The sequence below is a fragment of the Coccomyxa subellipsoidea genome, assembly GCF_000258705.1.
Source record: "Coccomyxa subellipsoidea C-169, whole genome shotgun sequence".
Taxonomy (NCBI): Eukaryota; Viridiplantae; Chlorophyta; class Trebouxiophyceae; family Coccomyxaceae; genus Coccomyxa; species Coccomyxa subellipsoidea.
In genome coordinates, this window is record NW_005178031.1 from 1,415,115 (window position 1) to 1,430,398 (window position 15,284).

At 53.1% G+C, this 15,284-nt stretch overlaps 5 protein-coding genes across 5 annotated transcripts; 3 read left to right on the forward strand and 2 right to left on the reverse strand.

Annotated features, from left to right (window-relative positions):
* Positions 1 to 486: 486 nt before the first annotated feature.
* Positions 487 to 1,274, forward strand: COCSUDRAFT_17441 (Glyoxalase/Bleomycin resistance protein/Dihydroxybiphenyl dioxygenase; the record flags this gene model as incomplete). Its single annotated transcript, XM_005646072.1, has 4 exons — positions 487 to 599; positions 713 to 831; positions 928 to 1,056; positions 1,162 to 1,274. The coding sequence occupies 4 exons, from the start codon at positions 487 to 489 to the stop codon at positions 1,272 to 1,274; spliced, it is 474 nt and encodes a 157-aa protein (XP_005646129.1).
* Positions 1,275 to 1,560: 286 nt separating this feature from the next.
* COCSUDRAFT_24726 (molybdenum cofactor biosynthesis prote) lies at positions 1,561 to 4,664 on the reverse strand. The gene is made up of 7 exons (XM_005646073.1): positions 4,477 to 4,664; positions 4,241 to 4,373; positions 3,739 to 3,919; positions 3,164 to 3,297; positions 2,646 to 2,849; positions 2,339 to 2,473; positions 1,561 to 2,204 (listed from the first exon to the last, which is right to left on the reverse strand). Exons 1-7 carry the CDS (start codon positions 4,494 to 4,496, stop codon positions 2,028 to 2,030), a joined length of 984 nt encoding a protein of 327 aa, XP_005646130.1. The 5' UTR covers positions 4,497 to 4,664; the 3' UTR covers positions 1,561 to 2,027.
* Positions 4,665 to 5,617: 953 nt separating this feature from the next.
* On the forward strand, positions 5,618 to 10,017 carry COCSUDRAFT_17568 (hypothetical protein; the record flags this gene model as incomplete). Its single annotated transcript, XM_005646074.1, has 10 exons — positions 5,618 to 5,756; positions 5,910 to 6,158; positions 6,290 to 6,442; positions 6,577 to 6,690; positions 7,023 to 7,348; positions 8,131 to 8,299; positions 8,591 to 8,751; positions 9,015 to 9,182; positions 9,474 to 9,602; positions 9,889 to 10,017. The coding sequence occupies 10 exons, from the start codon at positions 5,618 to 5,620 to the stop codon at positions 10,015 to 10,017; spliced, it is 1,737 nt and encodes a 578-aa protein (XP_005646131.1).
* A 387-nt stretch (positions 10,018 to 10,404) lies between these two features.
* Positions 10,405 to 13,609, reverse strand: COCSUDRAFT_66960 (hypothetical protein). The gene is made up of 7 exons (XM_005646075.1): positions 13,528 to 13,609; positions 12,878 to 13,199; positions 12,593 to 12,712; positions 12,304 to 12,477; positions 11,759 to 11,956; positions 11,215 to 11,403; positions 10,405 to 10,881 (listed from the first exon to the last, which is right to left on the reverse strand). Exons 2-7 carry the CDS (start codon positions 13,169 to 13,171, stop codon positions 10,606 to 10,608), a joined length of 1,251 nt encoding a protein of 416 aa, XP_005646132.1. The 5' UTR covers positions 13,172 to 13,199; positions 13,528 to 13,609; the 3' UTR covers positions 10,405 to 10,605.
* A 578-nt stretch (positions 13,610 to 14,187) lies between these two features.
* Positions 14,188 to 15,030, forward strand: COCSUDRAFT_17602 (glycine cleavage H-protein; the record flags this gene model as incomplete). The annotated part of the gene is made up of 4 exons (XM_005646076.1): positions 14,188 to 14,298; positions 14,415 to 14,507; positions 14,675 to 14,752; positions 14,908 to 15,030. The coding sequence occupies 4 exons, from the start codon at positions 14,188 to 14,190 to the stop codon at positions 15,028 to 15,030; spliced, it is 405 nt and encodes a 134-aa protein (XP_005646133.1).
* Positions 15,031 to 15,284: the final 254 nt, after the last annotated feature.

Sequence of the window (15,284 nt, forward strand, 5' to 3'; positions counted from 1 at the left end):
AAGGTTTTTTCATGCCTCTGCTGTCTGGCAAAGAAGCACTGGTCTCCCCAATATTGTAGAGCAAGGCACCATTTGAGAAACCCCAAAAGGGGCCATATCATATTGCTTGGGGTTCAAACTCAAATTGGGTTTCCAACTGTTCGGGTCTTACATTCCACTGAGAATGCGATCTGGTGAGAATGGATGCATGTATCATGCTGTAAAGAAGGCTTGTGTACAGCAAATTCTTTCTCTGGATCGTTGGAGAAACTTCGGGTTGAAGTCAATTGCAGAAGCATCGACTCTCGACAAATAAATCCTGACCGAGTAATTGAGATGTTCATGAGCCGCGTGCTCCCTACTGTTCGTCTCATTGGTTCCCAAAGCAGGGTGCGCTTTGCACGTCGTTGTTCAACTCCTAATCCACCTAGAGGCTGGGCGCATGTCAGAGAGTATTCTTGCAAAGCTGTGCATGATCAGAAAGATTATCCAGCTTTAACATTCTGTATGCAGGCACAAGCTGCTCATACAATACGCTGCCAATCATCAAGTACTCTGCAGCCATTCCACCTTGCTTTCCCAGTGAGGGATGTAGCAGAAGCAAAAGAATTCTATGGGAAGTAAGTATCACTTCATCAATTCATTGGTCAAAAGGTCTGCTCACAATCACCAAAGCACGATATTAGCAACAAAAGCAGTTTTTTTTTGACCAGGGCCAAAGTACTGCTCGCAGGAAGCTCGGGTGCCCTGAAGGACGATCAGCCAGTGCTTGGGTCGACTACAGTCTCTTTGGGCATCAAATTGTGTGCCATGAGATCAAGGGCTACAATGCTTCTAGCACAGCTAGTGCTGGTATATCTCTGCCCACTCTGATTTCCTGCTCCAGCACTAAGTGTTGGATTAGCAGTGGCCCAGTATTAATCGAGTAACTTGATATTCTGCGTCCAGTGGACGGAGATCCTGTGCCAGTGCCGCACTTTGGTCTGGCTCTGGGAGTGGACCAGTTTCATGAGCTCGCTGAGCGTGTGCAGACAGCAGGCATCGATTTCATCTTGGAGCCACATTTGCGCTTCAAAGGTAAGACTTGACCTCCCATCCAAACTTTGATTCGTAATGAGCCCAGTGGCTCCTCTCATATGTGCACTTACTTGAGCAACTGAGTTAACAGCCATTCGTGACCAGGGCAACCCGGTGAGCAGTGGACAATGTTCTTCAAGGATCCCAGCGGCAACTCTCTCGAGTTTAAAGCCATGACGAACCCTGAGAACCTGTTTGCCAGATACTATGTAGAGTAGCAGAGCACCTGCCATGTACCATCACTTGTAGCAGTCGTCTCCTAGAACCTTTGAGGTTCCCGGCAGCTGTACATAGTATGTGCAACTGCCAGGAAACTATTGTGCAGCTGCCTTATGACATTGATGTACCCTTGATGTCCCTCTTTTTTGGTTTGTAGGCTTTAATTCTCTTCAGTGTCCGGGTTGCTGATGCAATTTGTCACCGAATTGCTAATGTGCCTTTTTAAACTGTATGCACGTTCGGAAGAGTCGCCAAATTTGAAGAGCAATTGCAGATTCATCCACAGCCGTTGTAAAGATCATTACTCTTACATGAACCCTCTCAGGCTCATGAACCCTGCGCATGCTCGCACTGTCAAGGGCCACAAATTGGAACTGGAGCAACGGAATACCAACTGACACTTCTGTCATGCCCGATCCATGTCACGCATCACTTATGCCTGCCACTGAATAAACTGCACCAAGTATCAATCCGCTCAGGACATCAAGGTGTAAGATGACGAAGTCTACCTGCACAATTCTGCAGGTCCTACAATGCGACAACTACAGCTACACATATTGCCCCTTACATAAAAGAAGCGCCGCAAGATGCTATTATTCCTTTCCAGAAAGAAGAGCTGGCAAGACAAAAAGATGCAACGGGACATTGCATGTTTGCAGACAGATTTCACAAGCACACTCCTCAATCATTCATGCAGGACACATACAACTTCGAAGATTCTGTGACGATCAGCAGTGGGCTATGGAGAGGCATCAGCCGCCGATCTTGATCATGGCACGGTTGCGCGTTTTGGCGATCTCAAACATGCCGGCATGCGCTGCCTTTTTCCGGTCCACAGCCGCTGAGATGATGGCGCGCAGATCATCCTGACTGGCCCCCTCGCGCATTGCATCCCTCAGGCTCACCTCGTTTGCCCCAAAGAGGCACACCTGCAGCACCAGCCTGGCTCTTACAACCTCCTGTGAACTGAGTCAAACTGACAGCTGTGTGGCGGCAAATACTGCAACAATGCTGCATGTTGGCAGGTATTGTATGGGCAGACGTGCTGAGCAGGTGGGCTGACCTTGAGGTTTCCATCGGCCATGAGGCGCAGGCGGTTGCAGTCGGCGCAGAAGGCTTTCGTCATGGATGTGATGAATGATACGCTGCCCTTGAAGCCCGGCACCCTGAAATTCTTTGCCACCTCCCCTCGAGGGTCCTGCACAGGAACAGTACACCTTCAAGCAGGATTAGGTTCCTTTGTTTTTTCTTTGGCAAAGCTTACATTGTTGGAGGGAGAATTGCCCTTCCTGTGAAAGTGACAAGCTATTGAGCATGGTAAGCAGCAAGGACAGTGATACCAAGATACAAATATCATGTTGGACACTCACCAGGCACCTCTCCAGCCCCTGTGGGTACTGCTGCTGCACGGCTGCCATCATCTCAGCGTAGGGCACCATCTTGGAGTCGCTCCACACGTTGCCATCAAAGGGCATGTACTCAATGAAGCGCACATTCAACGGCGCATCCCGCGTCAACTCCACAAAGTCACACAGCTCGTCATCGTTCACCCCGCGCATCACCACCACATTCACCTGCTCACAAGCCATGATGGCCGTAAGCAATGCATGTGAAAAATAATATTGGGGGAAAGCCTACTGTGACCACCATCGTGCAACCCAGTGACAGGTCAGGACACCTGCAAACAAAGTGTACCTCCGGCAAGAGCGGACAGGTATGCCTGGCTTGGTGTGTTGAGAAACACCCAGATAAATCAGTGCAAGGCATAGTCTTAGATTTGCACTCTGAACAACATATTCCCAATGCTAGCAAAGGTCAGGGGTACAGGAATAGAGGAGACAAAAAAAACGCAGGATGGGTAAACATGGGATGTAAGAAGGCAGGGTACCTTGACAGGGTCATATCCGAGGTCGACAGCATGGCGAATGGCGCCCATGACCCGCTCGTGCCCCCGGCGGCGCGTCATGCTCTCAAAACGGTCCGACCTCAGAGTGTCCACGCTGATGTTCAGAAGGTTGAGCCCTGAAACACAGCCAGACCTGTCCATCGGCCAATGCTCATTGAGTGTGAAGAAAAAGCCGCTCTCACAACATGCCATACCAGCTATTTCCTCTGTGACAGCACTGCTGGCTTCCTGCAGGAACATGCTGGAGGTGCAGTTTTGGTGTCAAAACTAGAATGGTACGCACATGGACCTTGTCTCAAATTTGATACATTTCTAGATCTCCATTCTTTATTGATCTGTGGGGTTGCCTCCCTCTAAATCCCCAAGCCAGAATTCGTACATCTCGATTTGGATTTGGGCAGGGTACAACCCACTGGACCCCCGCAGCTTCGGGCTCTGTAGTATTGGGCGTACTAATGATGAAATCTGGGCACTCCTGTTTGTCCTCCCTGGCAATGTCTTCAAACACGGTCTATAGAAATGGTATGCCATTGTCAGGAAGGGTGGTGAGGGTGCACCGGCGGCATGGAGGGCGGCAAGTTTGCGGGAGAGGGTGAGGCCGTTGGTGGTGAGGCCGACCGCCTGCACGCCTGGCAGCGCGCGGATGCCGGCAGTCAGCTCCACAAGGTCGCGCCGCAGCGTCGGCTCGCCCCCCGTCAGCCGCACCTTGCGCACTCCCGCCGCAGCAAACAGCTCCGCCTGCGGTGCAACGCACGGCTGTTACTGCATGTTCACGCACTCGGGTGCCACAGCAAAGGGATGAGACAAGTATCATTTGCATGATTAAAAAATAAAAAAATTCAATGTCATGCCTGCTATCGGCTGACAATGTTGTGCACAAAGACTTTGGTGTTCACCAGTATGCACCGATGCCTCGGCAAGACATGATTCGTGTTAAAAGAGGCATCTTTGGGCATACATCATCAAGGGCCTTCTGTCATCCTAGGGAAGCTATCTAACACGCGCGACAGCTTAAGAGAGCCCTGCAGTGTTATGGAGAGGGAAATTTTGCATCCTCACCAGGCGCATGATCTCGTCGGTGGTCATGAGGTCCTCGTTGGGGGTGAGATCCACTCCCTCCTCTGGCATGCAGTACAGGCAGCGCAGGTTGCACCGCTCCGTCAGCGATATTCGTAGATACGTGTGCATGCGCCTGTGAAATGACAAGGATTCAATTTCTGCCATGAGCTAGTGAAGTATCAGCTCTTGCAAGTGTGGCGGCGAACGCCAGCTTGAGCGGTGAAACTTGATCGCACCCGAAGGTATCAGTCAGCATCTGGGCTCCTGTCTGGTCTGTCTGCGCATTTTGCTGCCGAAGCCCTTCCACTACTTCTCTCCAGTGCAGGGCTGGTCCTTCCTGCGGGCTCGGTCCTGAGCAGCTGGCATTCTTGTGCGATTGCAGCCTCTCCGATGTCTCCTGAGAGCTCGGCAGCTGGATTGTCCGCCTGGACGGCTTTTGCCTGCTAGCAGCTCGTCGCATCTCTGACAACCTCCTGTGGTTTGCTGCTTCGATCTGCCCGCTCTCGCTATGTAGGTTATGGTCAGCATACTGGAGCTCTGGAGCTGTCTCTGTCTCATGCTTGTTTGGTAGGAGCTCGGGCAGAGCACTAAAGCAGCGACTCTCAAGTGTCATAGGTGACACTGATGGAGCTGTCTTGCACGCTGCAGTTGGTGTGAGGGCAGACTGGCATGTCAGCACACTTTCCGCTGCTTGCGCGAGCGGAACTCTCAGAAAATGAGTCGCAAGGCGTGATAATCCTCGCATTTTACGATCTTCACCGGTCCGATCTAGACAATTGGTTCTCGCGGGCTCAGCAAGCCTCAGCTAGAAATGCAAGTACCCAAATGAAGGGGGTCAATTGTCGTGTGCGAGCGGAATACCTAGACATCTACCGAATTTGCAGCCAAGATAGATCCGTCTATGCTACAAGGTGTACATTCTCTAAAGGAACCTAAAACTAGCAGTGGCTAGGTGCAACATTGTGCCCCATCGTCAGTTTGCATATCTGTCAATGCATTTTGAGGAAAACTTTCTTCTATAAAATGACAATTGATCACTACCCCAGCAGCATGAGAGGACAATGTCAGGAGAAAAGGGGACCTCTGGGCTTCTTCTGGGCCCATGTGGGGCTGACGTAATATACCTTTAAAGGGTTTCCGAAAGCAGCACCAAATCGAGGGATTTTTAAGGGTGTTCTGATCCATTGAAGCTCTTTCTTCTGTCTTATATATTAAGTAAACAATTGGTTGCACGGCAGCGTCAATCTAAGTCTGTAAATTACCTGAAGTTGTCCTTGTTACGTCCAGCTGTGTTCTTTTCTGGAATGACTTGGTGATCTGTCAGTGCCGATCTCCGCTTCTACTCGTGGGCAGGTCTTGTTGAATAAAGACGACTTTATGAGCCCAAAGAAAGTGCTTCTGAGTGGCTCAGCAGATGGAAAGATCTCGGCTCTTTTCAAGAGGGTTTCTGCAGTGAACAAATCCAATGGCCCTTTCGACATGCTTCTGTGCACTGGCAGATTTTTCCCAGAGGCTGGTGAGTGCTTCAAATGCCGATTTGCAGAACGGATGTTCCAAGGCAGGTTGCGCTCGTAGTTGCTTTGCAGGTCATGCATGCATGACTTGCCACAACAGGTGCTGGTGCCGCTTGCCCAAGCTTGTCAATCTAATGTGAGCTGATGATCTTCAGGACCATCCGAAGACGACAGTGAAAAGGACACAGAAATACTGGACTACGTCAGCGGTGCAAAAGAAGTCCCACTCCCCACATACTTCATAGGCTCCTTCGGGCGGGGCGCTGCTCATGCCATTGAGTCCCTCAGCAGCGCAGACATATCCGCTGCAGTGCATTACCTTGGGCGATCTGGGATCAGACAGCTCCATGGCCTGAATGTGGCGTACCTTGATGGGACCCACAATGCACAAGCCTTTCAGGACGGTGTCCAGTCAGCGTCTTGCAGGCATTACAGCAAGGTAGGCATGCGCTGCTTGACACTGTATGTCTTGTTCTGCCTGGCAATCTGATTGCAATCCAAGGACACATGTATGTGCATGCCTGGAGCCAATTAGATTGCTGTCATGCGCAGGGGGATGTGAGGGCGTTGGAGCAGGCTGTGGACAAAGCAGAAGGGGATGTGGACATCTTCATCACCTGTGAATGGCCTGCAGATGTCACAGCAGCTGTGCCGCCGGGCTCAGCACCTGCAGATGCTGGCAGCACAGGTGCATGCCACTCAGAATCCAATCATCGCTGCCCCTGCACTGGAAGCTTGGCTGCCTGCTCGACCCCTGTTTGCTTACACATGTAAATAAGAGCAAAGTTAGAATTGGTCCAGAGGAATAGGTGTGCATGGCAGGGTCTGAGGTGGTGGCCAGCCTGGCGACCAAGGTGCGGCCGAGGTACCACGTTTGCGGCGGCAAGGATGTCTTCTACGCCCGCCCGCCCTACCTCAACAAAGACCTCGGCGCGGGTGTGCCCCCAAGACATCTACCGCTCTGTCCCTGGGAAACTGTCTGTGATCGTGTGGCCTGCATGCACCTCCCTGCAAGGGATTTTCCACCCCTGCAGGAGAACACCATTAGGCATTGGGTGCAGAGCTGTGCTAATTGTGCTGCATCCAACTTTCTATCAGCGCTAAATACACGCGTGGCAGGGGGTACTAAGAACTAAAAAGTATCAAAGTACCATATAGTGATCCCTGGGCATGGCCTGTGGAGGGTGGGTGTGTATACAAGGCCTTCTTTTCATGCTCTGTCTGCAGGATCAATTGCGTTTAATTGAAGCATGGATTGATGGGTGCAGGCGCGCATGTGACACGGTTCATTGGGCTGGGATCCGTGGGGAACGCGGCCAAGGCGAAGAGCCTGCATGCGCTGGCGCTGGTGCCGGCTGCGGAGATGGACGTAGCCACGCTGACTCAGCGGCCGGAGGGCACCACGCCCTGCCCTTACGAGCTGCCCAGCACCTCCAAGCGGCCCTTGCCCGGTGCCGACGAGGATCTGGGCGAGCAGGTCCGCCCACTTGGTTTGGCACACCCTCCTTGTGCAATCAATGACACCTGCAAGGCAACAGGAGAGACGCTTGAAGCCTGCCATGCAAGAAGCAGCAGCAATACCACGCCCTGGGAAGTCTCTGAAGGGACTTCCTGACCACTCTGCTTCTTGAGGACACACTGACCACAGGAAAATCTACCCTGCCTGTCTCTGGCTCCTGGAAAAGGCATGCAGAGGCCGGCGATTGCTCAGCTAGCTCTGCTGGCCGGAGGTTGGTAATCAGAGACTTATACCAAGCATAAGGAGTGCTTGGCCTGGCGCGCAGTCGTGGCGGTGGCAGCAGAACAAGCGCGCCAAGGGCGGCTACGCGGCGCCGAGCCTGGGCCGGCCGGACGTGGTCAAGGACGAGCGCAAGACGGTGTACGTCAAGAACCTGCCCTTCCGCGCAACCGAGGATGACATCATCGCCTTCTTCACGCAGGCCGGCCCCGTCGCCGACGTGCGCCGCGGCGCCGAAGCCGACGGTACTCACCTTTGCACCCCTGAATTCCACTCAGCTGGGTTTGCTTGGTTATGTAGTACCTAGTACACCTTGCACTTAGTCAGCCATGCATCACAGCATGCCATGACTGGCAATCCTGCCCCAGGCAGCCATCCTTTAGCTCGCCAATTGCATGGCCTTTTAGACTTAGGACAGCTTTTCTGAGCTTCAATGTCTGTCTGTCTTGTCAACCAGACCAAAGTACGGCGGCAGGAGGGCCTTACACCCAGTAATTGTCAGCACTAGCATTGCCACAACAAAGCCAAGGAGTTGAGTTGTGCCACCCTGCATGCACCATGATGCGGTGTGTTGAAGAGCAATTATGTGCGTTGCAGGGAAGCTGCACGGCTACGGCTTTGTGCAATTTGAGACGGAGCAGGCAGCGGAGCGCGCGTGCCAGCTGCATGGCAGCGAGTTCATGGGCCGCGAGCTCACAATTGATGTCAGCACCAGCGGCGCCCGCGCTCCCAGCGGCAAGCCCGTGGAGGGCTGCTGGTTCTGCCTGTCCAACCCTAACGCAGACGTCAACCTGGTCGCCAGCATAGGTGCGCCTTGCACTTGCAGTCGTTGCTCTATCGCTGCATGTATGCGCGAGGTGCTACCACGGCACTCTTAAGTGGCCTTGGCAAGAGTGCCGCAATACCAGAAGTAAACATGGAGAGCAGAGGCCGAGGAGGAAAATCGCACTGGTGTCAAGTCCTCCAAGTGTTGACAGGCTCCGCTCATCGCCGGGAGAAACAGGCCCCAATTGTCCGCTGTGAAGCGTGTCTGAACTGGAAGGATGCTACGGTTTAGAAAATGGCAGCCCGGTGAGAATGTATTTGGGGATTGGGCAGGAGAGGAGTGCTATGTGGTGCTTGATAAGGGCCCCATTGTGGACAGCCATGTGCTGGTGCTGCCTGTGGAGCACTACCCGTCCCAGCTGTCCCTGTCCGCCTCATCCTTTGCAGAGATGGAGCGCTACCTGTCCGCCCTGCAGTCCTGCTTCGCCTCCCAGGTGATCCTTCATGGCTTGCAAAAGCTTTCTGTGTTCCCCACATGCATATCTGAGAACTGCTGGTCACTCCGATTCTGTACTTCCCTTGGTCTGTGGTCAGTGCCAACTTCTTGGAGTTCTTGGATAGTAGGGGATACTAAATCCTCTACAACTAGAGTTGGTGTTTCAGATGCCTAAAGCCTGAGAACACTCGGTGCTGCACTGATATGCAATGCAATAGGATTATCTCACAAGAAGCTTGCGGTGTGCGACAGGGGTGCGAGCTGTTCGCGTTTGAGCGCTACATGACGTTCAGGAAGTCGGGCGGCAACCATTGCCAGTTCAACGTGCTGCCCGTTTCGGCCAAGGCCGCCGCCGGCGCGCGCAGCACTGTGGAGCAGCTCGCGCGCGACCACGGAGTGCCCCTGCAGCCCCTGGACGGCCCCTCCAAGGTGACCCCACACACTTTAGACCCCACCCCTTTGTCCAACGGAAGGACCATTCTGTGCATTCAAGCACGCCGCATGTTCATGTGCCTATCTGACCTTGGCTTCATACCCCTCTGTCGCCTGACCTGCAGAGCATCTTGCACTTGCGTACAAACAAAACCCCAGGCACATTCTGCCCTGTGCAAGTCCCTGTGATGCTTCACCGTTGGGAGTCGCCTCAAAAGTGATAATTGCACCCATTTAAGAAGAAGAGTGACTCATCAGGCCTGGTGGGTGTTGATGTGCCAGGGGGAGGCTGGCAGGGAGGTGCTGCGGCAGGCGGTGGGGGACGGTGAGTACTTTGTCGCGCTGCTGCCGGACGGCAGCCGCCTGGTCCACGCCATCACCCGCGGCGACAAGCACCCCCTCAACTTTGGCCGCGAGGTGCGCCCAACCCTCCCAACGCCCCTTGCAGTCCTTTGTGCAAGGGTCTTGAAACAAAGAGGTTCCTCCTTTCCCTGATTCTGATTTGTGTGCGCGCAAGAAAATTTGAATTGAATGTGTCGATTTAGAGTCTCCTGGTGCGCAACACATCCATGCAGCCGAGTTTTCTGAGGGTGTCTGCCCCTGGCTTTGAAGGAAGAGATGAGGGAAGGGAAGGGAAGGCAAGAGAAAGAGAAAACATGAATTTTCACAAAATTGGCGACAAAGAGCCATATGTTGGGTGCAGGTGGCGGCAAGCCTGGCCGGTGCACCAGACAGGGCGGACTGGAAGAAGTGTGCAAGCAGCCCAGCAGAGGAGGCCGACCGCACCGCCAAATTCAAAAAGCTCTTCAAACCGTATGACATCATGCAGTGATGGAGCTTTCCAGATCAAAGTGTTACGAATGCCTGCATTGCTTTTTGGTTCTAGCTGCTTGGCGCCTGTTGCCCTTTGGCGTACCCGTGCGGTCCTTCTCCCTTAGCACTTGCATTGAGTGCGCAATAAAGAAACATGCTCTTGAGTTGTCATGTGTGTACTGGGTGCCACCTGCCTCAGGATGACTCATTGATTCTCACTGTATCAGCAAACCTGCAAGGAACATGGATTGGGTATGTAACATGTGAACGGCGTGCATACTAATGCTCTGGACCACTATTCCCAGATGTGTTGCAACTATTGTACTGTGGAAACAACTTTACTGATGTCCTGCAATGTCTGCATGTGAAGATCAGAATGGTAGCTGCCTTGTTGGAGTAAAGGGTTGAAAGCCTTGATTTACACCAAATTTGCTTGCATAGCATGCCGCTCATCATGGCAGGTTGCTCGTGCCAAGGCATGTAACGTCAGACGTTGACACATGTACACAATATCCTGGATATGTATTCACATTAGGATCAAAGCATGTTCCAATTCCATGCTGCTGTCTTCAGGCACTGCAGCAATGCATCATCCAAAAACTCTGTCTCAACAGAGGAGATTGAACAGCAGCACGTTCCACTGATCCACAACATTGCTGCAGTACATTCGGCAGTCCAGGTTGTGCCCGTCCTTGCCGTGCCCAAAGGAGCCCATGTGCGAGTTGGGCCTGCCCACAGTCAGCTGGAACACCGGCAGCAGGCTGACATGGCTGCACTTGGTGCCGCACTTGCGCAGAAACGCCCTCACATACTCCTCATACCAAGACTCTCCCAGCTTAGTCGCCGGGCAGACCCCTCCCGCCTTCAGCTCCTTTGCGGCCTCCTGTTCCCATCACAAGCTGCCATCAGAGCCTGATTCCTTGAGCCCACAAATGAAGCAGCAATGAGCTAGCCCTGTTGTGCCAGGCAAATACCTGCCACCCATGCTTGTACGTGAAACTCATGCCCGACTATTTGCCCCCTTTATCCCTCTAACAACTCTGCTTCCATCTTCTTCAAAGAAGTTTGCGCTGTTTGATGCACTCTAGCCACGCTGTGAGGCAGTCTTTTCTCCTTCTCTGGCGCTCGCAATGCCTTCACAGCTTGCATCTCTCTTTCCTTGATATTTTCAACCTTCAAAAGGTGAAATATGCATGGCCAATTATATGGGACGCGCCTCCTCAAAGGTGTTGGTGCCGTTGGTGCCGCCGTAGTGGGCGGCTGCGTAGGAGCGCCAGAAGGTGCGCGCCTTGTAGCCGGCCAGCCGCTCCATCAGCAGCTCCTTCATATCCTTCTGCCAGGCCGGCCACGGGTGGTGCGGATCCAGCACCGAGTACCTCGGATACCACGCGCCAAAATTCACCACCTGCTCCAACCCACGCGCCGATCATCAGATCCGACTTCTGCGGCCCAGCAAAAGACTTCCTGCGCCCTAGTAAAAGAGCACTGAACCACTCAATTGGCGCCTAAAGCTCCAATTTTGTTCACATGATCCACATAATGCGAGTCCTGCCACCCAACACATGCACACACAGCGCGGTACCACTCATCGGGACCTTACAGCCTCCAGAGAGACCACAGTCAAGCTGTTGAGTATGGTATTCCCTGCTGAACCCCAGTGAAGGAAGTCTGGGGCATTCAGTCGACACACAGCAGGAGCACCCTGCGTCCGAATGACTTCAAGCAACACATAAGCTGCTTTATAAGCGTAAAGTGCTCACCAGGATGTCATCGGCCTGCAGCTCTCCAAAGGGCTTCATGACATCGTCCCACAGGGTCAGGTTGAACACATTGAAGCTCCTCAGGAACACGTGAAGCCCGTTGTCGAGAAGGAAATCCCCCACAAACTTCTTCTTCACATGCAGACCCGGCTGCAGCGACCGCGCAGTGTATTCCTTGTCCAGCTTCAGATCAGATTCCTGCAGCCGCATTCGCAAATGCTGTTCAGAGCAGCACACCAGGTGTGGCACAGGGAGACAGGCTTCGCTGAGAGTTATTACTATCATTCTTATCACATGCTGCGCCTGCCAGAAAAAAGGTGCGGCTGCAAACAAGCTCCAGGTAAAGGCTCCCACATGTCCTGCCCATTTCGGGCTCGCAAGAACCAAGCAGCAACTGACGCTTAGCATTGGGGCCCCATCTGCTGCAAGGTGCGAGACCCACCCAACCGTGGGCACGATGCTCAGTATGTACACCGCCCACTGCTGGCCAGGGCCCCATCTGCTGAGAGTGAACATGCAATAATGTATTACTGCTTGGATCTCACCTCCCAGGGCGTCTGCTTGCCGGACTTCAGGGCCGGGCGAGTGAGGCAAGCCAGGCTGTTAAACATCTGCTGCATGGACATGTCACCCACCATTATCATGCGCCGGTTTGCTGTGCACTTTGCAAACTCTTGCAGGTCCCACTGCCTCATATCGCACACAAACGGCTTGTACACCTGCACAGTGTAGTCTGATTCTTAGATGCATGAGGTGATGAAATTTGCAGCCATGCGCTTGTATCGATATGATGCAGAGCAATGCCTGGAATTAGAAAAGGGGATCGCACATCACCTGATTGTACTCTTTGTCCAGCATATCCCTGTGATCGGTGCCATCCGCCTGGCAGTCCCAGCCTTGCACCCAACTGGGGCACTCCTTTGCTTTGTTGTAGAAGCCATGAAAGGATGGTTCCTGGAGCACCATACCGCTATTTTCAACACATGAACAGCGAAGTTGAGCTGATCATGTGTGGTAGCCGATCGTCGGCAGCCACTATGCATTGCTGTGTTCCACTGCAATACAGCAACTACCCAGGAGCAGTCAACAGGGATGCTGCTGATATGAGGGGGAGCATACCTCATGAGCCACCCACTCGCCCTTGAACAAGGGGCTCTGTCCAAGGAAAGTTCCAGAGCACACAGCCTTCCTCGTCAGGTGATGCGCCTGCACCTCGTTTGCTCGCAAGCCTGACCCTGCACGGAGGACCTGGGCTTGGCTGCCTGCTGCATCAGTCCAGCCTGGAAGGAGAGCAAGAAGGGCCGCTAGGAGCACCCATCGCCAGCAATCCGACAAGTGTGTACGCAGTCTGATCCCCACTAATGTGCTGATTGGTCCGCCAGATCCCTCTCGCAATCTGGTCGCCCTATGCATGCCCTCCCACCAGTTGCCTGGCCTGATCCTGCGCACACCTTGCATCTTACAAGGTATGCTTCGAGTATACCATGTCGTTGCAAGAGGTGAGATGTGGTGAGAACTAACTAGCCTACATGCACATTGAGCCAATCCAAGGCTGATCTTTGAGTGAGGATACCACAAATGCAACCAGCTGAAGCACCGCCCACAGAGCAACTGCCGTTCTATGTAGAGAACATGTGGCGATCACCCCATCGGACAGAATATCAAAGCCTGAACAAAATTTGCAATATCTGAAACTCATCTAGTCGAGCAGATCAAGTTGTTCTCCCCAAACCGAAACCCAGCAAAGTGGAGATTTGCAGTAGTCGCACCTTCACATTCTTTTGAAGCGACTCATGCTCAGGTACATCCTATGATGACAACTACTCACTAGAGAATGTTCCACAGATGCTGGGCTGACGCGCGAGCTTGTGCAGGTTGCTGTCTTCCCCAACAGGGTACCGGAACGGTGGGGTAGTCATCGTCCGCGCTGAGGTGTGCCTGAATAGGTAATATAGATGATGCTCCTATTCTGGCATCCAGGCCTCTGCAAAGCGACATCCACAAGTGGAACTTTGTTGGCTTTGGCAATAAGATCCTCCCCCTCGCCCCCTTACTTTCATCGTAGCTATGGCTCTCCGTCAGCTGGCTTCGTTTGCTGCCCAACGCACAGGCCTCTGCTGGGCCAGCCCGTTGGCTGGGCAGGTGTCCACCTCCCTCGCAACTGTCCTGCGCGCAGGAGCCTTCAGGGGATTTGCCACAGGTGAGTGGTAATGAGCTGTGATCGATCGCAGCTGACTCTGTGTATGCAAAGGCTGTTACTTCGAGTCTTATCACAATGGTGCGCGCATCTAAACGTGACCGCAAGTAGCTAGCTACAATCTGTTGTTTCTCTGCTGAGGATCAAGTAACACAGGGGAGCAACAATTTCGTGTGCAATTACGCTGGCTGATATCAGGCACAGGTTCTCTCTATTATCAATTGCGTTACTGATGGCTCTCATTGCCCCTGCAGTTGAGGAGGGCTTCAAGTATGCGAAATCCCACGAGTACGCGAAGATTGATGGTGACACAGCCACTATCGGCATCTCAGACTTCGCACAGGTGCGGATTGCGGTGAATTGCTGGGGTACGACAGCAGCTTATCATTTTCGATGTCCAGGGTTGCTTAAATACTGGAGTCCCTGGTGCAATATTTTATGTCAGTGTGGCATGTGCAGAGCGAGCTGGGCGACATTGTGTACGTTGAGCTTCCTGAGGTCGGCTCAGAGGTGACCCAGGGAGAGAACTTTGGTGTGGTTGAGTCAGTCAAGGTGCGCTGCTTGGCTTCACTCACTTTTCCATCGTCATGTGGGACATCGGTGGGATGCAGCACATTTGACAGATGCAACAATTGCTGCCCTCCCCCTTGTCTCAATATTGGTTTTTGTACCTGATGCTGAGCCACGTGATCTGAAGGCTGCTGTGCTCTGGCAAACAGGCCGCAAGTGATGTGTACTCACCATTGAGCGGGGAGGTTGTTGAGACGAACCAGACCCTGACTGAGGATCCCGGCAAGGTGAATACTCATTCCGTAACGCCCTCAGTCAATTCATAGCCAGTGATGCATGTCCATGCATCAGCACATGGCACCGTCAGCACCATGTGTCTTTTGTGGGTTGGCTGTAGTAGTCCTACTCTCATGGGGTAGAAAGAGGTTTGTGTTGGTGGCAGGTGAACACTGCGCCATTCTCCGACGGCTGGATGATCAAGGTGAAGTTGACAGACCCGTCCCAGGCTGACGGCCTTCTGGACTCAGCCGCATACGGCACGCACTGTGAAGAGAATGCCCACTAGGCCCTGCTGATCAGGGGCTCCGTAGATGTCTGCACTCCATGCAAGTGCTGGATGCTTGCAGCCACCATTGCACAGCACATGGCTTGTGTGACGGCAGTATAGTTGTAAGCATGGTCAGTGGCTGTACATTGGCACTGTGCGCACTGCGCATCGTGCAGCGCTGGAGTGTAATTTAAATGTGAGAGTATATTGTGTAGTCCAAGAACACGGTTGGAGTGCTCTAGATACTGAGGGAGACAAAATGTCGGCTCGTT

Excerpts from the sequence above, each read along its gene's own strand:
- COCSUDRAFT_24726 (XM_005646073.1), bottom strand. The coding sequence starts at position 4,496 with ATGCTGACTGATACCTTCGG. Across the intron at positions 3,298-3,738 it reads TGCCGCCCTCCATGCCGCCG|GGCTCAACCTTCTGAACATC; the intron begins GTGCACCCTCAC and ends GCTGTGTTTCAG. Across the intron at positions 2,474-2,645 it reads AGGGGCTGGAGAGGTGCCTG|GACCCTCGAGGGGAGGTGGC; the intron begins GTGAGTGTCCAA and ends GTTCCTGTGCAG.
- COCSUDRAFT_66960 (XM_005646075.1), bottom strand. The coding sequence starts at position 13,171 with ATGCATAGGGCGACCAGATTGCGAGAGGGATCTGGCGGACCAATCAGC. Across the intron at positions 12,713-12,877 it reads GCGAGTGGGTGGCTCATGAG|GAACCATCCTTTCATGGCTT; the intron begins GTATGCTCCCCC and ends ATGGTGCTCCAG. Across the intron at positions 10,882-11,214 it reads GCACCAACACCTTTGAGGAG|GAGGCCGCAAAGGAGCTGAA; the intron begins GCGCGTCCCATA and ends TGATGGGAACAG.